At 42.1% G+C, this 22,808-nt stretch overlaps 1 protein-coding gene across 1 annotated transcript in view; it reads left to right on the top strand.

Moving 5' to 3' along the window:
* Positions 1-22,053, top strand: part of SLC26A4 (solute carrier family 26 member 4) — a 50,235-nt gene extending 28,182 nt beyond the window's left edge. Inside the window, exons 10-20 of the mRNA XM_049642789.1 lie at positions 3,742-3,819; positions 3,961-4,056; positions 5,444-5,550; positions 8,071-8,140; positions 9,888-9,980; positions 10,877-10,972; positions 11,583-11,813; positions 15,725-15,779; positions 16,878-17,023; positions 19,466-19,549; positions 21,756-22,053. Of these exons, the coding sequence (XP_049498746.1) occupies positions 3,742-3,819; positions 3,961-4,056; positions 5,444-5,550; positions 8,071-8,140; positions 9,888-9,980; positions 10,877-10,972; positions 11,583-11,813; positions 15,725-15,779; positions 16,878-17,023; positions 19,466-19,549; positions 21,756-21,779 (1,080 nt within the window). The 3' untranslated portion in view covers positions 21,780-22,053. The remainder of the gene's footprint in view (positions 1-3,741; positions 3,820-3,960; positions 4,057-5,443; positions 5,551-8,070; positions 8,141-9,887; positions 9,981-10,876; positions 10,973-11,582; positions 11,814-15,724; positions 15,780-16,877; positions 17,024-19,465; positions 19,550-21,755) is intronic.
* The last annotated feature ends 755 nt before the right edge of the window (positions 22,054-22,808 follow it).

Here is a 22,808-nt window from a genome sequence, read left to right as displayed (position 1 = left end):
GCAAGGGGATTACCTTGGATACATAGGTTTGTGCCTCCTTGATCCGGCTCCCCGCCCAAATCTTCTTCACATTTATGGTTCCCTAAAGCACAAATTCTCAAATTAATCTCTTTGTGTCACTGCTCAGCTGGCAGAGAGCTATACTTACCTGCTTGTCCAGGGACAAAAACAACTGACAAGGAATCAGTAATGAAAAATACTGATTTTTATCTATTTGTTATCTGGGGATAAAGAAGGCCTAGTGAAAGCACGTCATGGCTTAGGAGGTATTATATTTTCAGGAAAATCAAAAGTGTCTGTCTACATTTCCTTTACAAGGATCAGGAACTTCCTCCAGAGGCCTTTGGGCCCACAGAACAAGTTTGTTGGCCAAGAGTATTGTTGTCGTAACATTTCGGCATTTCTTCTGGAGTACAACTTGTGTTCCTGAAGTTCGGAATGTGGGTTTAAGTTGTCGCCTTCACAAAGTGACCCCAAATCCCTGAATAACCCTGCCTTCCATAGGCCAGAAAGCTCAGGAGCCGTTCTCAAAGGCTCTCTTTTCTAGCAGGAAATGGGGTCAGAGAAGCCCAAATAAGTGGATGGGGGCATGGGATAGGCTCAGGGGTGGTGTTTCTGCCATGCCCGGACGGCTTTCCCCTCCCCACACACAGCTATTATTTAAGAGTAAAAAGTGTAATGAGGCTATAAAGGAGAACAACAAATCCAAAGGCAGTACCCTTAACACACACGGTCTTCAGACAGGGTTTTATAAAAGAGATGGGCTGAGAAAATTAGTGACTCCCTGCGGTGGCCCAGGGGGAGCTTTATCCCCCCCAGGCACACATGATGCTCCCTTTCCATTTATAATGGATCTCTGTGCCGGGTTTGGAAGAATGAGCCTCTACCAGTTTCTTGGCTCCAGCGGAACAAAATTTAATTTTAATTTTCAGAATTTTGCTTTTTTTTGTTAAAAAAATGTTTATTTATATTTGAGAGAGTGTAAGTGGGGCAGGGCAAAGAGAGGATCTGAAGTGGGCTCTGTGCTGACAGTAGTGAGCTGGAGGTGGGGCTCGAACTCATGAGCTGTGAGGTCAACCTGAGTCGAAGTCGGACGCTCAACCGACTTAGCCACCCGGTGCCCCTAAAATTTTGCTTTTAATAATTGAGTTTCCTTTTTCGGGGGCTTGGGGATGCGAACACTTCTCGCTCTGAGGGAGCAGGTAAGACAGCGCAGCCCTTGCCAAGAGGCAGAGCCGTGCTCTGAGGTCCCCTGGGAAGAGGCCGGAGGGGACTCCAGAGCTGCCCCCGTGTTCAGGCGGCTGTCAGCACGCGGGTCCCTGCGGCTTTCACCTGAGCTGGGGCATTGACAGACTCCCGTGGCAACATGCGGGTGCGGGCAGGTCCCCAAGTGGTGAGGTCCACTCTCCTGCTGTTGCCCTCCAGCCTCCGAGGAGGCACGGCCAGCCGCCCCAGGAAGAATGCCCGTGTAAAGTGATGCCTTGGCAGAGGTCTGGGGGTAATGGTGTTCTGGTAAGCTGACACCTGCCATCACACACTGGCAGGTATTATATTTAGGAATGAAGGATGCCAGGATTTCAGTAGTGAAGAACGAAGCAAGCACAGACGTGACTTGCTCTTTAATTACTGAAATGTATACTAAGTTCAGGGTTAAAAGTCTAATAGCCTGGACTACAATCCAGGGACTCACAAACACACACACTGGCAGCTCTTCCCTCGTTGTGTGGCTTCTCATGTTTTCTCTGATGTTGGGACCTCAGTTTTCAGCATCTATAAAATGGGAGGATTAATCGTATCCCCCTCATAGGGATGTTGTGAGGATTTAAAAACAAACACACGCCACATTTGTAAGGTGCTGGCACATACCTGTAAACGCTTAGTGTTCCCGTCATTAACTCCTCACGATAGGAAAAGCATCGTGGTACCTGTGATGCATATACTGTGCCCTGACGCAAAAGAAACACCCCGGCGAATACTTACTGAATGAAGGAATGGAATAATGAGGGTTAGTGACCGTTAACTGTCTGCAGCACATCCTCAGATTGTAGAAGAGCTGAACATTGCAACCTGTTGTTTCTTTCACCCCCATCGGACTCCTGCTGACTCACTAAAAAGTAATTCTGATTGCAAACTTCCCTCAGCTCCGATTACCTTCTCACTTGTAACAGAATTAATTAATTTTCTAGCAACTGAATGTGCTCATAGATATAAAATGTACAGCACCTCCCACAAACCAGCCTGATAGAGTGAGTGCATGTAATGGACCCCTCGCAGATTTTAATATAGCGACCAAAATTTGTCCCGGTCCCCATAATTGGCAGCTTAGTGTTGCATATATTTGGCGAGTGGGTGGCCATTCCCCTCGACATGGGCTGTCATCTCTGTCCCCAGATCTCCCTTTCCTTTAGCAATTCACAGAGCTCTACTACATCCATGGCAAGGTGCAAGTGGCTCATGATAGACAACAATGTTGGCTAAGCGATTGTATGGAAGAAAGGAAGGAAGGGAGGGAAGAAGGGAGGACATCAGCTGCTCTGCTTAGAGAGGTGAGGGAAAACCACGAAGGCATGGGCATCCTGGAGCCGTGGTGCTAACGGGCAGCAAAGAGTCTAACAGAGGGCTCTGAATGTGCAAAGCATCCGGATGTGCACAGCCCATCATTTGCATGATGTTGCCTCAGGCTGAGGTAACCACGGTGGGAACCTGAATGATCAGTCTGCCAGGTGGAAAGATGGTGGCTATGAAATTTCCTGTGGTTTTCAGATCTCCTACGTATGTTGGCTTTATCTGTCTCTTTCAGCTCACACCTCCAGTACCAGGCAGACCCCTGCGCCCGGTACAATCTTCCCTGTTGCTTCTTCTCTCGTGGCTTTGCTTCTGGTGCCCTGTCTCCTTTTCTCCTTTGTTTCAGAGCTTCTGGTCTTCACCTCGGCCAGGTGCCAGCTGTCTCAGCAGAGAGTTCATTGGTCAGCTAACCAAACCAGAGAATAGCCCCACCCCCTCAGCCTCTCTCCTAACTATTTATGGATCTTAGGAGAGCTTTGTTTTGCCAGCGAAGGTAAAGTTTCTGAAGGTCCTTTAACCCCTGCTGTTGCCCCGTCATCACTTGGGCTGCTGGGGGGCAAAACTCTTGAGCCTGCGCCCAGGGACTGTTGGAGGAGGCAGGGGGGTATGGTCCCACTTCTCATTATGCTCCTGTAGCATTTTGAATTTGCAGAAGGGCCGGTACACTTATTTTCTCTGAGACTTCTGTGCAAATTGATGCCGTCCGTACGATGTGTTATCAGAATAACTGCTATTATGACTACTGGTTCAGTAATGAGGAGGAATTAGATATGTGCCTTGGGAATTTATTGCCCAAGAACATTCACGATCTGTTGTTGTGGCAGGGGAGAGGTCCATGTTTCCCGCTATGGCAAATAATTACAAGTGTGGCCTCCCCACCTGACACCAAGGCTATAGGTCTGTAATACATCCAGTCCCAGCCGGCTTTCCCTTAGCAAGCTCAGGCTTCATGTTTTCTTTAATTTCCCTGCCAGAGCTACCATATATACGTTTCCTGTTTTTCCTTCAGTTGTGTAGAGTTGTAAGAAATAATTCTCATTTGTCTCAACAGTACTGAGCAGAAGGGGGGAGGCAGGGAGGTGCACCCACGGCCAGGCTCTCCTGCACACATCCAGCAAGCTGGAAGACACGAGGGAGAGGGATGGACCCCGTTCATGGAAGGTGTGTGTCTTTCAGATTGCCGGCGTCATCTCGGCTGGGATTGTGATGGTCGCCATTGTTGCCCTGGGGAAGCTGCTGGAACCCTTGCAGAAGGTATAACCCTGCTTCCCAACAGCCCAATTGCATAATTTCTCTTCACTGCTCTGTCATCAGAGAAATAACAGGAGATTTACAAATCCTCACATGGAAGACCATTCCCCTGAATAACACAGCCTTCCCTGTCCCTCTTGACAGTCGGTCTTGGCAGCTGTTGTAATCGCCAACCTGAAAGGGATGTTTATGCAGGTGTGTGACATTCCTCGTCTGTGGAGACAGAATAAGATCGATGCCGTAAGTCACTGGCTGCCCATTTTTGTCTGAAATGTTTGTTTCTTATGTGCTTCCTGCCGCATCACTATGTCCCCTTCTCTCCTCAATCTCACCTGCACTGTGGGACTCCCAGAGCGGAAATTAGAATTGGATGGATAAGCCAAAGCCTGCCAGGTGAATCAAGCTTTGGGAAGGTCCTGTATCCCTGGGAAGATGTATTTCCATCTAGGAAGAATCCCACATAAACACATTAAACACCAGACCAAATAAACACATTAAAAAAAATAATAAAAAGAAATGAGCTTTCTAAAAAATAATAATAAAAATGAAAAAATAAAAATAAATAAAAATAATAAAAATAAACCCCTCTGTAATATAGAAGGACAAACGAAACTCAAACAAAGCAAAACCAAAATACAAAACCCTTACTGAGTTTAACTCTGACCAAAGTAACCTTCAGAACTGTTCTGAGGAACCATAAAAGCCAGAAGCTAACTGGGTGCCTGGGTGGCTCAGTCGGTTGAAACTCCAACTCTTTTTTTTAATGTTTATTTATTTTTTAGAGAGAGAGAGAGAGCACAAGTGGGGTTGGGGCAGAGAGAGAGAAAGAGAGAGGGAGACACAGAATCCAAGCGGGCTCCAGGCTCTGAGCTGTCAGCACAGAGCCTGACACAGAACTTGAACTCCCAGACCGTGAGATCATGACCTGAGCCGAAGATGGATGCTTAACCAACTGAGCCACCCAGGCACCCTGAGCCTCCAACTCTTGATTTCGGCTCAGGTCATGATCTCAACGGTTTGTGGGATACAGCCCCACGCTGGGCTCTGCCTTGACAGCACTGAGGCTGCTTGGGGTTCTCTCCCTGTCTCTCTGCCCCTACCCTGTTTGTGCTCTCTCTCTCTCTCTCTCTCAAAATAAATAAATAAACATTTTCTAAAAATTAAAAAAATAAATAAAATCTTTAAGAAATGTGGGAACATAAAATAATGCTATGCAGTCATATTTGCTTGTACTTGCAAAAACTACTGGTGAAAAGTGTGCACATGTACATGCACACAGACACATGGAAATGTGAACACAAGTGAAGGTGTTGGACAGGTGAAGAGGGGAGAGGGTCGGAAGCAAGGTTTTCTACTGTACACCTTTTTAATATTACTTCCATTTTGAACCACGTTAATACATTCCCTATTCAAAACTTAAATTAAAAACAAAACATTGAAATGGGACAATTGGTCTTTGTTGGAAACATCAGTTTCTACTTCCATTGAAACATGAAATGAAGTAAGAATATTTTTAAAAAGTGGAATTTGTTCATGGACAATTGATCTTCTTGTTTTTACAGGTAGTGTCTCACCTGATGGTCCCTGACAGATTAACGAGGTTCTTTCCATTTCTGTTTTGTCCTAGGTTATCTGGGTGTTTACGTGCATAGCGTCCATCATTCTGGGGCTGGACCTCGGTTTACTAGCTGGGCTCATGTTTGGATTACTGACTGTGGTCCTGAGAGTTCAATTGTGAGTAATGTAAGACCCAGATTTCCCAAAAAGAAGACAACATGCCCTGAGATTTCTTTCTTTTTTTTTTTAATTTATTTATTTGAGAAAGAGTACAAGCGGGGGAGGGCCAGAGAGAGAGGGAGAGAGAGGCTCCCAGGCTCCGATCCGACAGCACGGAGCCTGATGTGGGGCTCAAAGTCACGAACTGTGACATTATGACCTGAGCAGAAGCCAAGAGTCGGATGCTTAACCGACTGAGCCACCCTGGCTCCCTACACCCTGAGATTTCTTATACCATTTTAATAAAATATAGGGAAACCACTCCCTTTCATAATAGTTACTATGTATTGAGGGCTTCTATGAATTAAGCCTATAGTGCTTGGCACACATGATCATATTTAGTCTTTGGGACAATCCCATGAATAGGTTTTTTAATTCTCATTCTACAGAAAAGAAAATCAAAGCTCCGAAAGGTTAAGAACCTTCCCCAAGATCACACAGCTAGTAAGTTGCAGAGTCAGGGCTTGAACCCGGATGTATCTCACCCCTAAATCTGTGCATTTAGTCACATGCTCTACTGCTGCCTTCTCCTTCCGGTCACAGTAAGAATAAAAGATGCGTGACTCAGTAAGGACTGACGTGGCTCTGTGGTTCCTTCTGCAAATGAGATGCAGTCTGTGGGGCACATACTGGCTTGGGACAAGATAGCCACAAAGTGTATTACAGCTCATTTTCTCCTGAAGCTAATAACTCAGAACAGGAGATTTTAAAAGCATTGACTGTAACCCGATTTCATTCAGTCTGCCAAAGAAAACATGTACCCAAGAAACCACATGATTATATGAAATAGATGTAATTAGGTCATATACAGAGTGAAAAGAGCAAAGACATGGCTTGATGTCATGGAAAACAATCTGTGAGAGAGCCGGAAGGTGTATGGTTTTTTTTGGTTTTGTTTTCACTCTTTTTTTTTTAATGTTTATTTTTGAGAGAGAGAGAGAGAGAGAGAGAGAGAGAGAGAGAAAACGCACAAGTTGGGGAGGGGCAAAGAGAGAAAGAGGGAGACAGAGAATCCAAAGCAGGCTCCAGGCTCTGAGCTGTCAGCATAGGGTCCGATGTGGGGCTCTCAAACTCTTGAACCATGAGATCATGACCTGAGCCAAAGTTGGACACTTAACCGACTGAGCCACCAGGCACCCTTTGTTTTGACTCTTAAGAGGCTTTTGGTATGTGCTCTTCTGTGTTTATGAAATTGTCTGAACAGAGAGGCAAACAGAGCCAGGTTTCTTCCTCAAAACTTCTGTGATCTTTCCAGAGTTCTGGCCTCTTCTCTGCCTGTGCTTGGGCCATGAAGGTTAAAAGAATCTGGAAAAACATCAGCTGAGACACCTTCAGCTTAGCATAAGCCCACCCTTGTTGTTCCACTGGCCAATTCTCCTTCTCCTACTTCTTCCCTACCCTGGCACGTTGGAGTCTTCCCCAAAGCTTATGTTCACTGCCTCAGCACTCTTAACTGGTTCCCCAAGGGCCCAGGAGAGTTCACAAGCTCCCAAAGTACCCAATTTGCTGCTGGGAAGTAACTCAGAACCTGTCCTTGGAAGATGTTTCTTCTCATGGTCTGTATGCCACAGTGTGTGCTTTGCCTTGCGTGGGTGTGGTTGGGAGAGAAAAGTTTGTAGAGAGAGGCTCTATAGCTTATGAACACTCTGAAAATTTGGCACAGCCCAGTAAGCTGAGGAGAAAGCAGTGGTACGTTTTGGCCACTGATTTGGTAACTAGGCTTTTCGCCAACCAAAAATTGTATCCTCCGCAATATTTCATTTCCAGTAATTATACGGCTGATCCAGAGGGCACACAAACAGACACTCTTTCTTCGGGAATTATGTTTAGCACCTGTCCCTAGTCACACCTGAAGAATCACGGAAGTTATTTGATGGTACCAGGAACAGGAAGTGAACAGTCTGGTTGATGGGAAGGATGTACTGCTGGCTCTCCCAGGCTCCCATTTCTAGAAATTGAGACTAATCTGATCACCGCAGACTCGCCATATTTCATCAGACAGTTGTTCTAACTCCCGAGTAAGTTCCAGGCACTGTGCCAGGCACTGAGGACCCCTGGGTTAAAGATAACCTAACCTAACCTTACCTCCAGGGCCTTTTTGGCCTTATCTGAACCTCAGCTTACTCAACCATAAAAATGAGGACAGTACTGCTGACCTTCCAGAAGTTTGGCGGCTCCTAGATAAAACTTAACATGTGTGAAAGCTCTTTGCTTGGCCTCTAAAGTGTTGTACACAGGGGAGTGGGATGTTCATGACTTCTCTCAGCCCTCAGGAAAATCCTCCTTCTCCAAGGACCCACGCAAACACCAGCTGTTCATTTCAGAATTAGCTGCAGGAAGATGTGATCGCTAACAAGGACACACAATGCAATAAAGAGCCAAGAATGATGGGCTCTTTCGGATCTGTGATGTCTTGTCATTTTTTATTCCAAAGTATGCCTGTTCCACAAAATCCTGACCTAATTTTTCTTCTTTTAGTCCCTCATGGAACAGCCTTGGAAGCATTCCTAGCACAGACATTTACAAAAGTACCAAGAATTACAAAAATGTAAGTGCCTTTGTGAGACAGTTGCTGCCCTTGGGTTGCTAGCCTGGATTTTCAGGGGGTAGCATATTTCTCTTTCAGTGTGTTAGGTACAAGGTAGCTAAAGGGGGAGGCTTCTTCCAGGAAAGTTTAGAAGTTCACTGGGGGTGTCATGAAAACTTTGACCTAATGTGCTCTCTGCTATCCATGGTTTGTATGAATTGTGTCCATGCTAGTTTGAATGTTTGTTTGTTTTTTAATGTTTATTTATTTTTGAGAGAGAGCATGGGAAGGGGCGGGGGATGGGGACAGGGGCACAGAGGATCTGAAGCCAGCTTTGTGCTGACAGCAGAAAGCCCAATGTGGGACTCAAACTCATGAACCCATGAGATCATGGCCTGAGCTGGAGTTGGACGCTTAACTGACTGAGCCACCCAGGCACCCCTGAATGTCCTTTTAATGTAAAACCATTGTAAAAGGAATTTTAAAAAATAAGCAGTTTGATTATTTCCAGAAGTTGCATCAAAATTCTATTTCTCTGCTATGTAATCCTTACCCCCCATGAAATCATCTGAAATCCCTGTAAGATTATCTTCATTTAATGCTAACACAAGACTTTTAAGCTCTCTGATTAGACATTTTGCTCCAATCTTGGAATTGGAAGAAATGACATATAATATTGGAAGTGAAAACATAAAGAAAAGACACATCCCACTTATTGGCTTGTGTTCCTTGAAGTAGCTTAGCGGTCACCAGGGGAAACGGCGATGAAAAAGCAGAGAAAGAAAATCAAGAAAAAAACCAATTTAGCGTAAAAAAATGTTGGACACAGAATCTGGAATTCCATTAGCTGCTACTTAATTTATTTCCACATCTTTCTCGGCACTGCCAAGAGCTAAACAATGATGGTAGAGAATCTTTTGGCTCAGGGAATCATGGGCTGAGTTTGGGGGTTTGCAGTTCCAGGCTCCACTTTGGGGAGACTCTGTCCACATCACTCAGCCTCCCAACACCTGTTTTCTCACCTCAGGGGCTCGGACTGAAATTGCTATGATTCCTAAAGACTAGAAAAGTCTAGGATTTCACAAGATCTACTTTTGGTCTGGCCACCATGTGCCAGGGTGAGAGCAAGCAACCGACATTGTTGGCCTCCATTCTTGCACATCCCCTCAGTTTACTACCTTTTTTCTTGTTCCTTCTTTTTTTCTAAGTTTATATATTTATTTTGAGAGAGAGAGAGCAAGAGGGGGAGGGGCAAAAAGAGAGGGAAAGAGAGAGAGAGAGTCCCAAGCAGGCTCCCTGGCACAGAGCCTGATGCAGGGCTCGAACTCACAAACAATGAGATCATGACCTAAGCCGAAATCAAGAGTTGGATGCTTAACCCACTGAGCCACCTTGGTGCTCCAACACTCCTTTTTTTTTTTTAAAGAATTTTAGCCAAAGAACAAATTGGGGTTCCGTGGTATGAACCTGAGGCAAATCACGTCCTCATTCTCAGCCTCAGTTTCTCCATCTGGAAATCAGAGTGTTGAATAATTGCTTACGAAGGCCCTTCCTAACTTGATCTTCTATGGGACTGTAAAGTTCCAGTAGTTTGAATAACCTATTGCCTCCTAAGTGGAGACAGACCCTGTTCAGGGAGAAGTGAGTGCTGTCATCCAGCCCCTCAGAGTAATTGTAACTTGGCTCCTAGCCGAAAAGCCAGAAATTTAATTAAATATTTGAAGGCTGAAATTATTTAACTTCACACATTTTGTTTTCTTAATGCCAGATTGAAGAACCTGAAGGAGTGAAGATTCTTAGATTTTCCAGTCCCATTTTTTACGGCAACGTTGATGGTTTTAAAAAATGTATCAAGTCCACAGTGAGTATTTTATCCCTAGAAATTTGGTTTATAACCTCCTTTGAGACTTCATTCATTCTACGGGTATTTATTGCCTCAAACTGGACAAGACCCTACACCCTATTCCGTTTGTATGGGGCTTTAAGAATTATAACATCCAAGTAACTTACAATCTGTTTGGCAACAGGTAAGGACCCAGAAATACCATACGTTAAAATCCAGGTAGCAATAACTATGGAAGACCAAAACAGTAGTTTAGACAGTAAATGTGAAGAGTTCAGAGAAGGGAGAAATCCATGTGAGTTGGGCTAATCACATAAGATTATGTCAGGTGTTTGGAAACTATGTGAGCTGAGAGTCAGAGGTAAGGACGTGTATTTGGGCAGGGAGGGTGTTTGCCCAGTTGGAGTAAAGAGTAGAAAGTGTAAGTGGAATATGTAAGCCAGAAATTCTGGCCTAGAATGGCATGCCAAGCTTTGAAGCTGAGGTTTGCCCCTATATCAGTGTTTTTCTTAAGTGAGTTCCAGAGCAAACTGGTTCAAGGGAATGGTCATAGATTTTACAATAGCAAAAGGGCTCTGTGATGTCAAGGAAATTTGTTAACACAGACTTAAAGCTAAAGAGGTTATTCTGTGTGGTTTTTTTTGTTTTTGTTTTTTTTTTTTTGCTTTGTTTGTTTGTTTGTTTGTTTGTATTTTACTCTTTTAGAGCCTTTAATATGAGACTGTCTTCCCTGAGTCTCTGGCTAGGTGGGGTAGGGGTGATACTGGAGACCTCCACTAGACCTCAGAATTTCTTTTTTGGCAGGATGTCTCAAGGAATAATACCACTTGGGAAATCGCCTTTCCAGATAACAATTACCGTTAATGAGCATTAGGAACCAGATGTTTTAAGTAACTTGACATTTCTTTCCAAAGGTTGGATTTGATGCCATTAGAGTGTATAATAAGAGACTGAAAGCACTGAGGACAATACAGAAACTCATCAAAAAAGGACAATTAAGGGCAACAAAGGTGAGGCGACATCTTTCTTTTTCTTGTTAAATCCCTTTCCTTCTCATGTGAAAATGAAAGCAGTTAGACAGTTGAAAGTTAGATTTATTCGCTTTGGTACCCAGATGTGTTCAGGCAGTTGACAATGTATGTTGGACGACAGTTATTCTTGTAGACAAGAGGGAATGGGAGAGAATTAAAAAATCAGCAGAACTCTCTGGAAACACAGAGTGTGATACTTTTTCCCATAGAGAAATAAACCTTATTTTTACTGAAGGGAACAAAATAAATGCTAATTCAATGCCAGAAAAATGCTCACAACAGAAGGCAGCTAAGTTCATAAACTTTTAGATCTATTACCTTTTATTCAGACTCTCCTGCCTATGTATCTCTTGGCCAAGTTCCACAATCTTCCAGAAATCAAGAGTTTCCTGGCTCCTCTGCTCTTCCATTTTTCTTCTTAGGGAACATCACAGTTTGGACTGAGGTAAATCTCATTCCTTAAGAGTTCATCCCTTTGATGTTTTGCTCGCCAAGGAAAAGTGTATAGGACTTTTAAGTAATTTGAGATGCATTATTGCAAGGTGTCCCTGTCATTGGCAACTAAGTTGGCAGTGTTTTCTTTGTTTAGAATGGCATTATAAGGGATGCTGGTTCATCAAATGATGCTTTTGAGCCTGATGAAGATGTTGAAGACCCAGAAGACCTTGATATCCCAACCAAGGAAATAGAGATTCAAGTGGATTGGAACTCTGAGCTTCCGGTCAAAGTGAATGTTCCCAAAGTGCCAATCCACAGCCTCGTGCTTGATTGTGGAGCTGTGTCTTTCTTGGATGTTGTTGGAGTGAGATCATTGCGAATGGTAAGGTTTTGGTGCTTTGAATGACAGATTTGGAGCTTTGGCCATAGTACCATGATACGGGGTACCTGGTCTTGCAAAAGGGTGATTGTCGGATCTGTAATTTTTCTAGAGGAATGCTTTTGCAACACAGTGTAGTATTTTAAAGCATAGACTGCGAGGCCAGACATGTGGTTGAATCCCGGCTCTCCCACTTACTCACAGTGTGTCCATGGACATGTTGCTTAATCTGTCTGTACCTCAATTTCTTAATCTGCAATATGGGAGTAATGATGGTACCTACTTCATGGGGTTGTTATGAAGATTAAATAGGTTTATATATATGGACATATTATATATGTAGCTAATAAAAAAGCTAATATATAATATATATATGCTATGTATATATAAAGAAAGAATGTTTAGAAGTATCTCAGCAAATATTAATATTTATTAGGTTTTATTTTTTTGAGTATAGAAAATGGAATATTTAAAAGAAGAAAAAATGGGGGCTCCTGGGTCATGGGACCAACTTCAGCTCAGGTCATGATCTCACAGTTCATGAGTTTGAGCCCCGCGTCGGCCTCTGTGCTGACAGCTCAGAGCCTAGAGCCTGCCTCTGATTCCATGTCTCCCTCTCTCTCTGCCCTTCCCCCGCTCACACTCTGTCTGTCTGTCTCTCTCTCTCAAAAATAAATAAACATTAAAAAAATAAAATAAAGACAACCATGTGAAGTGCTCCAAAACAGACTAATTAGGGTCAACTTGACTGCAAGTGTCAAGTTTAGGTGAAGCTGCAGGTTGTAGTAAGAGGGTCGGAGACAAAAGCAGGGTCAAGGTACTGACAATCAGATGTAATAACATGGAAATGACCCCAATAGGTGAAGGGGATTAAGAGTACACTTCTCTTGATGAGCACTGAGGCATATATGGAACTGCTGAATCCCTATTTTGTACACCTGGAACTGATATGTTAACTACACTGGAATTAAAATTTAAAAATGTTTAAAGTCTATTTAAAAACTTTGGAAATGAAACCCTTACTGAGGTTTAGCCTAGTTAGGGCTTCCTGGCTACCTCTGCAAGGGCAGGAAATGATTCCACGGGGTGGATAGTAGGCAGGTTAGGCAGAAAAAGTGATTATACTTGACAGAAGAGTTCAAGAATATGCTGACAGTTGCAGAGCACCTGGTGGCTCAGTTGAGCATCTGACTCTTGATTTTGGCTCAGGTTGTGATTCCCAGGGTCGTGGGATCAAGCTCCACATTGGGCTCCATGCTGAGTGTGGAGCCTACTTGGGATTCTCTTTCTGTCCCCACTGTCCCTCTTCCTTGCTTGTGCTCTCTCTAAACACACACACACACACACACACACACACACACACACACACTGACAGGTTCTATTCCAGTTCTTTTAGAAAACGTGGCTATTATAATGCTCATTTGAGCACATAAATGAAAACATAAATCTTATTCTTTACTGTGCACTTTACTCTCGTCTTTGGTTCAGATCCATTGTAGATTGTATTGGGCAAAGGGTTTAATGAATTACTTTTGGGGAGAGTACTAACTTATCTAATACCAGGATATTTCCCACACCCACACCTATTTATTTATATCTCCAAACAGAGGTCTTGATTTTTTTTCCCTTAAAATGTGAAGTTCTCTTTTATTATTGCCCATAGTTCTCATGTCTTGATTTTTTAATTTTTACATTTTTACTGAAATATAATTAACATACAGTATAACATTAGTTTCAGATGAATAATATAATGATTCAACAAATTCTATACATTATTTAGTGCTCACCACAATAAGGGTACTCTTAATTTCCTTTATTCACCCTTCTCCCCTCTGGCAACCCACCAGTTTGTTCTCTGCATTTAAGACTCTGGGGTTTTTTTGTTTCTTGGCTCATTTGCTTTGTTTCTTAAATTCCACGTATGAGTGAAATCGTATGGTATTTGTCTTTCTCTGACTTATTTCACTTAGCATTATGAGTGATGTTGAGCATCTTTTCACGTGGCTCTTTGTCCATCTATGTTGTTGCAAATGGCAAGATCTCATTTTTTTTTTATGGCTGAGTAATATTCTAGTGTGTGTGTGTGTGTGTGTGTGTGTGTGTGTACACCGCTTCTTTACCCATTCATCTATTGATGGACCCTTGGGTTGCTTCCATATCTTGGCTATTGTAAATAATGTTCAATAAACAGAGGGGTGCGTATATCTTTTTGAACAAGTGTTTTCATTTTCTTTGGGTAAATACCCAGTAGTGGAATTATCAGCTCATTTGTTATTTCTATTTTTCATTTTTTTAGGAACCTCTATACTGTTTTTCACAGTAGCTGCCTGCACCAATTTATATCACCGTCAACAGTACACAAGGGTTCCTTTTCCTCCACAGTTTTTTCAATGCTTGTTAATTTTTGTCTTTTTGATATTAACCATTCTGACAGGTGGAAGGTGATATCTCATTGTGGTTTTGATTTGCATTTCCCATGATGAGTGATGTTGAGCATCTTTTCATGTGTCTGTTGGCCATTTGTAGGTCTTCTTTGGAAAAACATCTATTCCGGTCCTCTGCCCATTTTTAATCAGATTATTTGGGGTTTTGGGTATTGAGTTGTATAAGTTCTTTCTCTATTTTGGATATTAACCCTTTATTGGGTGTATTATTTATGAATATCTTCTCCCGTTGAGTAGGTTGCTGGGTTTTGAGTTTTTCTGTGTGTATGGTGTAAGGTAGGATCCAGTTTCATTCTTTTGCATGTAGCTGTCCAGTTTTCCCAACAACATTTGTTGAAGAGACTGTCTTTTCCCCATTGTATATTCTTGCCTCTTTTGCCATAGGTTAACTGACCACATAAGTGTGTGGGTAACCTGGGTGGTTGAGTTGGTTAAGCGTCCGACTTCAGCTCAGGTCATGATCTCGTGGTCTGTGGGTTCAAGCCCCGCGTCGGGCTCTGTGCTGACAGCTCAGAGCCTGGAGCCTGTTTCAGATTCTCTGTCTCCCTCTTCTCTCTGCCCCTCCCCCACTTGCACTCTGTCTCTCTCTCTCTCTCTCTCTCAAAAATAAACAAACATTAAAAAAAATGACCATTTAAGTGTGGGGTTATTTCTGGGCTCTATCTTGTATTCTTCTATATGAATACATATACAAATTTCTTCTATATGAATGAAATAGGCATTCATCTATATGCCTATTTTTGTGCCTGTACCATACTGTTTTGATTACTAGAGATTCGTAGCATATCTCAAAATCCTGGATTATGATACCTCCAGCTTTGTTCTTATTTCCCAATATTGCCTTTGCCTGTATCTTGAGTTTTTTAATTAAATTTTTTATTTTGAGATAATTGTGGATTCACATGGAGTTTTAAGAAATAATGCAGAGAGATCCTATGAAAACCCTTATCCAGTTTCTCCCCCTGGGAACATCTTGCAATGCCATAGAACAGAAATCACAATTAGGATATTCACATTGATACAGTCAAAATACAGAGACCTTTTTAGGTCAGTTTTACATTTGGAATCCAATGGCCACATATCCATACGCCTGTATCTTCCATTGCAAGATACAAATGTATGCTCTTGTCTCCAATCAGCAGGGACTATGTTAGGAAGCTTCCTGTATGCCCCTCTTTCCTTTCTTCCGCAAACATTCTTTAATCGCCTCTGTGCTGTTGAGCCCTGTGCTGTTGTGCACTGGATTTACCACCTCTTGAGATGGTCTTTTCATCCCTAATCATACCATCACTGTAGGTTGAAAACTTCTGTGGTTTTCTAATAATGAACTTTCCTCCAGTAATCAACTTTCCTTAAAGTCCTGATTAACCATGAAAGTGTTCAAGTTTCTCCTGAACGAGTAATTGAATGCTACTGAATTATGGGCAGATGAAGTCACTCACTGTTACAAATTCTTTTTTAAATTTTTAGATTGTCAAAGAATTTCAAAGAATTGATGTAAATGTGTACTTTGCATCGCTTCAAGGTAAATGCACGCACAAACATATCTACCTATAAGACTTTCTGCTGAGCCCTTTCTTCTACCTTGGGAGTGTGGGTACATGATGTCCAAAGAGCCTTTTTTTCAAACTATTTTTTATTGTGGTAAAAGATGTATAGCATAAAATTTGCCATTTTGGTCATGCTCATGTGGACAATTAAGTCAGTGGCACTAAGTACAGTCACAGTGTTGCACAGCCATTACAGCTATCAATTTCCAAAATTTTTCAGTGCCACAAACAAAAACTCTACCCATTATGCAATTACTCGGAGGGCCTTTTTGAAACCTGGAAAAATATTACTTCCAATCTGTGCAGTAGAGCTGGTAATCCGTGGAAATGTATGTCCTGATAACAGTACAGGGCCAATGGAGAGAATTTACCATGGGGATGACTTAGGTTCTTTAGAAGCAGAGGCTCCTCTAGGGTCTGAGTCTGTGTCTCTCTATGTACGAGTGTATGTGTATAGGAAAATGCTAGTGCTCAGACTGAGTTCTCTAGAAATAGGCCCTGAGATAAAGATTCTTGGGCAAGTGACTTATTGAGAGTATACATGAGAAATTCATGCAGGACTGCTGGAGGCAGCATAGGGCAGGGAAAGAGGCTGGACAAAGGCATTGTTTTAGAAGTCTACCTTAGCCTGAGTTTGAAAGGAACACAAAGCAGGAAAAGCATCAGAAGTTTACCCTTCCTTGAGGTAAGGGGGCCAGCATTTTTACCCTCATATCAGTCAGTAAAAGGCTGTAGGCCACCCAAGGTTGGGGTGTAAACCAGTGACCAAGGAAAGTTCTTCAGAGAATGGCACAGCTGTGAGTCATTAACAGCCAGGCTCATCATGGCAGCCTGAGGACGGGTACCCTGGCAAAACCACGTGCTTGTGAGTCGAGGCTGTCTCCCACAACCAGTTATGGCATAACCATTCCCTGCGCTTCTGGAAAAGAAACTCAGTCAGTTTAGAGCAGGGTCACATTTTGAAAATGAGGGGAACAAAATGAAAAGGAGCGGCTGACAAAATTTAGTATTGGTTGATGTTACGAACATGTGTTGTTTTGCTAGAGACTGAACGTCATCTCTTTCTTTTGAAGATCATATGATAGAAAAACTGGAGAAATGTGGTTTCTTTAATGATAACATTAGAAAGGACATATTCTTTTTGACGGTCCATGATGCTGTCCTCCATCTACAGAACCAGGTTAAATCCCAAGAGGTTCAAGATTCCATTTTAGAAACGGTAAACATTTAAGCTTTCTACATAAGTATCTTTCCTAAACTATGAGGATTTCTGTAAAGAGCAAAAGATTTTCACAAATCGACACTTGAATCACAGTCTAGTAGGATTTGGGGCCATCTGCCTGATTTCTCAGGGCCTCAGTTTTTTCATCAGTAAAATGGGAGTAAAAACATTTACCTCACGGGGTTAATAGGATGACTAAATAAGATAGTTTATAGGAAAGCACCTGGTAGTACCTGGTGCATACTTATTTTACAACGTGTGAGCTTACTAATAAAAGTAGGCATTCACTGTAATAATGTCTTTTTAGAATATAGGTGGCGAATCTTGGATTTTCTGTGATATGGGTATACAAATGCACAATTGTATATATAATTTAAATTTTCAGCCATCTGGAAAACCTCAGTGATAAATGTCTTTAAATAGAATCCTTTAGGTCATAAGTGATCTTTGAAAAAGAAAAAAAGAAAAGTCATGAGTCAGCCCAGAGTTAATAATTTCCCAGAAAATAGAATAGACCCTGGTTTCCCATGAGCTTCCTTATTTTGTCAACTATCCCGACACATACCCCGGACAGCCAAGCATTCCAGGCTGGGTCACTAGGCTGAGTCACTGGGCCTGGCCCAAGAACCTCTTCTCTCATGGACCCTCTGACAGTGAATTTGAAAAATTAAAACAAACACTTATAAAATAGCAACAATAGTAATTATTCCAGTGACACAATGTACTATATTTTTAATTGCTTCCTTCTCTTCTAAAATTCAGATGAGCAAGTTTTTATTGTATATTGGAAGTTAATGTTTGAAGTAAAACTAGCTTAGAAAACAATAGTGCATTATTTTTTTTAGCTCTTGTTAGTGGAGAGGCCTCTTAATGCTGGGGGGTGGGGGGTGGATATTAGCACTAAATACCAAGGTATGGATCTTACATACAAAAAAAAAAAGGTAGTAAAATCACAAATCTCAAAAAAAAAAAAAAGAAGAAAAGGAAAGCAAGCTACATGCAAGATGCTCATCTTAGAAAACTCATAAACTTTCCTCCACTTTCTAACTTAAAATCCTCTAACTCACAGGTAACAAAACCAAAGCAGGATCATCCAAAACATCTAAAAAACAAACAAACAAAACAAAACAAAAAAAGCACCTCACTTAAAAGTGTCTAGACCTGAGGTGTCAAATTCTTTCTCAACCTGAAAATGGTTATTTTGTTATTTGTTTATACCCTACTTCTGATTCAAGCTCTCAGGCCAGGAGTATCACAGAAACCACTAACCAAGCATGCCCCTCCCAGGGCTAGACTCCATCTTGTCTGCCGTCAGGGAGGCACTGAGAGTGGCTGAGATGGATTTTTTGACCCTGAACAAATGTTAGACTGCATATAAATGAGTGCTTCTATCATACATCTACCAGGTCACTGGATAGGAGGATGAGCGCTACTGGTGACCCATTATACCAGGAACCTTCTACTTCTATGTGACTTCAGTGTCTAGCACAAAGTCCCATATGTGGTAGATGTCTAGCAAATGATGATAAATTCTTGCCTGTGGTACTTTCCTTTCCTTCAGGAAGTGTAACTTGCATATTATGGAGATTGCGGATGCAGTGATATGACCCTCTCCCTGTCCCTTTATTTGACCATCACAGGGATTATCCCAGGATAGCCTCAACTTGTGGTTACACCCAGCCTCTAACTTTCCCATTATGTCATGACCATCCGCAACAGAGGACAACAAGTCCCTGATGCATTTCTGCACGAGCAAAGAAAATTGGGTTATTTATGTCTGAGGTGGAAAGTAGCTGAAAAGCACTTTGAAACATCACTCTTGCCTGGGTACGCGTTTGGAGTTGCTTTAGAAATATCCTTCTTCACACATAAAACAAAGCCCAAATTGCTATTGGTTTCCTCTGTGTGGAAGGTTAAATTGCACGTTACTGCTAAAAAGCAGAACTTTCCCCCAAAACCAACTGGGTCCATACACTCTGGTCTTCCACCTCCAGTAAAATCTCCATCCAGTTCAGCGGGGGACTGTTCATTGTCATCGGTCACAAGCCCTCCGCTGGGCATTCGCTGTATACTCGAGGGTGTACTAAGTGCTCTCAGCTCAGCCATTGAAAGAAAAACACGACTGAGTCCTGAGTCATTTAGGCAGACAGGGTGACTCTTAAGAGGTACACACTTCAGAGGTTGGAGAAGAGAGCTGAAAAGGAGGTGAGACAGTGGAGAACGGTGCCAGTTCACACTTGAATGTGAAAAAATAGTATGGGGAAAAATTCTAAGGTGGGAAATGCAGAAGAACAGAAAGCTGTGAAGGATTTTGTGGTATGTAGATCATAGATGAGAAACACCAGCGAAGCCTCAGATAATTTTCTGTGGGGTATCAGGTGGGCTGATGGGCTGATGTCATTATCGTTCCAATAAATATTCTCTGTTCTCTTGGTCAAGATTACGCTCATCCAAGACTGTAAAGATCCTCTTGAATTAATGGAAGCAGAGCTGATTGAAGAAGAACTTGATGTCCAGGATGAGGTATGGTCATTAGTTTCTTTCAAAGAAAATAATTTGGATTAAATCTTGAATCAACAGAATAACACAAATAGTGACTACGTCTGATTAAAACAATTCAGGGAAAATAATTAAGAAAAAATACCAGAAGGATGGCTTCATAGAAAGGGGAAAATGGTGGAAAACAAGAATTATCCCTTGGGGGCATTAAGTACTTAGGGACCCTTTGCCCCAGGTATGTAGGCATGATCAGTGACTAGAAGCAGCCAGCACACTGGTCCTGGTTTTCTACCTAAGCCTCCCCATACATCCTCTTCCTTTCCTACCTGAGGCCAGGGAGTTTCATAAGCTTCAAGAGAAGTATGTGAGGCACAGGACCCTTTCTTTATCTGACTGACAATGGTAAAGAGGACACTCCATTCAAGATTGATGCCATGTATTTCTCATGCTCTTGGGACATCAGACTCTTCCTAAGAACCTTGACCGAAGCGTAGTATCTGACTGAACTCTATGGTTCCACCATCAAGTAAGATGGGGCCCACAAAGGAAGAGCATAGAAACTTTAAGGTTGAAAGATGTCTTGGAATATCAAGACATCCACATACTAGCCCTGTGCAGAGATCTCTCCTAGTCCATCCCCAAGGATGTTGACTTAGCTTTTGTGTGAACATTTCCAGATATTGGCAACTGGTAGCTTTTCAAGGGAGTTTGTTACATGGTTGGATGTCTCCAAGTGTTAGTTTTGCTTACAAAACTAGATGCAGCCTTTCTTTAGTAACTACCCAGTGGACTGAGATCTGCCTTCTGTAGCAACACAAACCCTCCCACTGAACAGCCCTTATATATTTGACGGTAGCTCTCATGTTCCATCAGACTCCACTTCAGGCTAGATTCCTCCAGTTCCCTTTATTCCTCAGGCACAAAATTTGTCAATGCTTCTCTAGTCAAAAAGGGGACATAAGATCCCAGATGGAGTCAGGTCAGCATGGAGATTATGCAACCACAATCTACCTTGATCTTGTCAAGATATGTCTATTACTGTGACTTTAAAATGTGTTTATTTTCATTGCAGCCACATCAAAATCTTGGCTACTATTGAGCAAGGGGCCAACAACAAACTTGGGCATTTTACACAAACTATGGCCCAGCTAGGCTCCCCATTTATATTTATGTAATTGAGTTTTGACCCTAAAGCAGGGTTACACATATTTTTACCAGACTACATCTTGTTGGTTCTAGTTTGTGGATACAGTTTCGAATTCTGAACTCCTCACCTGCATACGATCTCTCCATCCTACTGGCGTCATATGCAAATCTGATCAGCTTGCCTTCTCTGCCTTATTCCAGATCTTGATAAACATGTTGTTCTCAACATTCGAACCCCTATGGTAAAATCAGGTAGTGTGGAGGACAGGCGGAGATTTTTGTGGAGAAAATACATTGCTAGGGTGAAAATCAGAGGTCCTACCTCCTTAGTCCACCAGCTTAGTGAGTCTAAGAATGTCATTCTTAGCCCAACATGGGGCTTGAACTCATGACCCTGAGATCAAGACCTTGGCTGAAATCCAGTCAGATGCTTAACTGACTGAGCCACCCAGGTGCCTGGGGATGTCATTCTTGAGCTTAGAAGTACTTCCGGCTTTAGCAGTTTGTGATTATGGTTATAAGGCTGACTTAGTGGAGTAAACACTCATCAAAATTGGAAGTTAGGAAGTTGCCACATTACAGAAGTTTTTTTGGATTGCCCTATAAACTAACGGCATCTTTATTCAGGTAATGGATTCAGGTAGGGTACCTATAGCTAGCAAAGGAGTACAGTGGAGTGGTTTTAAAAGTATGAGCTTTAGAACGAGACAGATTTGTGTGCTAGTCCCAAATCTGCTACTCACCGGCTGTGTAGCCCAGGGAAAATTACTTGCCGAGTCTTCATTTTAGTTCCTTCATGTGAAATAGAAACAGTATAACAGAGTTGTACAAATTAAAGGATGCATGCAAAGGAATACTAGTCTCTTGTACATAGTAAGTGCTCAATAAACAGTACTTACTGTTTCTAAAGAAATCCAAGTGGAGAGTAATGAGGTACAAAATTAAGTTTTTACCCCATGCACACCTAGGATGAGTAGACGTGAGTAACCCAAACTATGAAATCCTGTTTGTAAAACACAGAGATAATGTAGACCAAAGGAGAATTCATTTGTATGAACGTTTCATTTCCCCTTTGTTTCCACAGGCTATGCGTAGCCTTGCTTCCTGAAAGTGGGCTCAGGAGGTTGCTATAAGCCGGGACTGCAAGGCAGAATTTACCCACCAACGTAATTCTATGCAAACATTTTCTGCATGGACTATTTCTTTGGACTTGAGACACTCATTCTCTTTCCATTCGATTTTTTTTAAAAAATCTTTTTTTTTTTTTTTAACTTCTTAGCCAATGAAAGAGAACGACTAAGATTTATTTTTAAGGCTTGATTTATAAAGTAAATAGCTTACCTCTACAATGCGCAAAACGGTGAAGATTATCCAGGTGATTTAGCAATGTCCAGGATCTGCTGATGTTGTGCTGCTGTTCCTTCATATCAGATTTGCTAACAGTGCTCTAGTGGGGACTGGTGTACCCCTGTGTAGTCGGGGTAAGTGTGCCCCAACAGTCTCTGTGGGCAGGTGAGTCGGGAAGGATTATCCTAAGAAAAAATCAATTTCTGACTGACCTCGATTCCCATGAGCTGCATCGATCACAGTGTATGGTGGCACTGAATAAATGAAGAAGTTTAATCATTAATGCATTCGTCAATAAAGGTCTTCAAAAACCACTTTTAGTGAATACATCAACAAAGTTTTTAAAACGCAAATTTAGTACTCAATAATCAGTGTTATTATATGTGACCAGACTTTAAAAAAAAAAGGGTCACTTAAAAGGTTCAGAAACAGGCTGATCTATTTTAGGGGCGCCTGGGTGGCTCAGTCGGCTAAGCATCTGACTTCGGCTCGGGTCATGATCTCACAGTTCGTGGGTTTGAGCCCTGTGTCGGGCTCTGTGCTGACAGCTCAGAGCCTGGAGCCTGCTTCGGATTCTGTGTCTCCCTCACTCTCTGCCCCTCCCCCGCTCACGCTCTGTCTCTGTCTCAAGAATAAATAAACATTAAAAAAAATAATAATAAAAGTTTCAGAAACAGGCTGATCTATTTTTAGAAACACTGATTCAGAGAAGTGAAGCAATGAGATTATTGTGGCTTGTAGAAATCATATTTGATATGATAATAATCATGGATCACAGTTAAGATCAAAT

This window comes from Panthera uncia, chromosome A2 (assembly GCF_023721935.1).
Source record: "Panthera uncia isolate 11264 chromosome A2, Puncia_PCG_1.0, whole genome shotgun sequence".
Taxonomy (NCBI): domain Eukaryota; kingdom Metazoa; phylum Chordata; class Mammalia; order Carnivora; family Felidae; genus Panthera; species Panthera uncia.
Note: the sequence above shows the minus strand (reverse complement) of the source record. Positions and strands in the feature narration are given on the sequence as shown.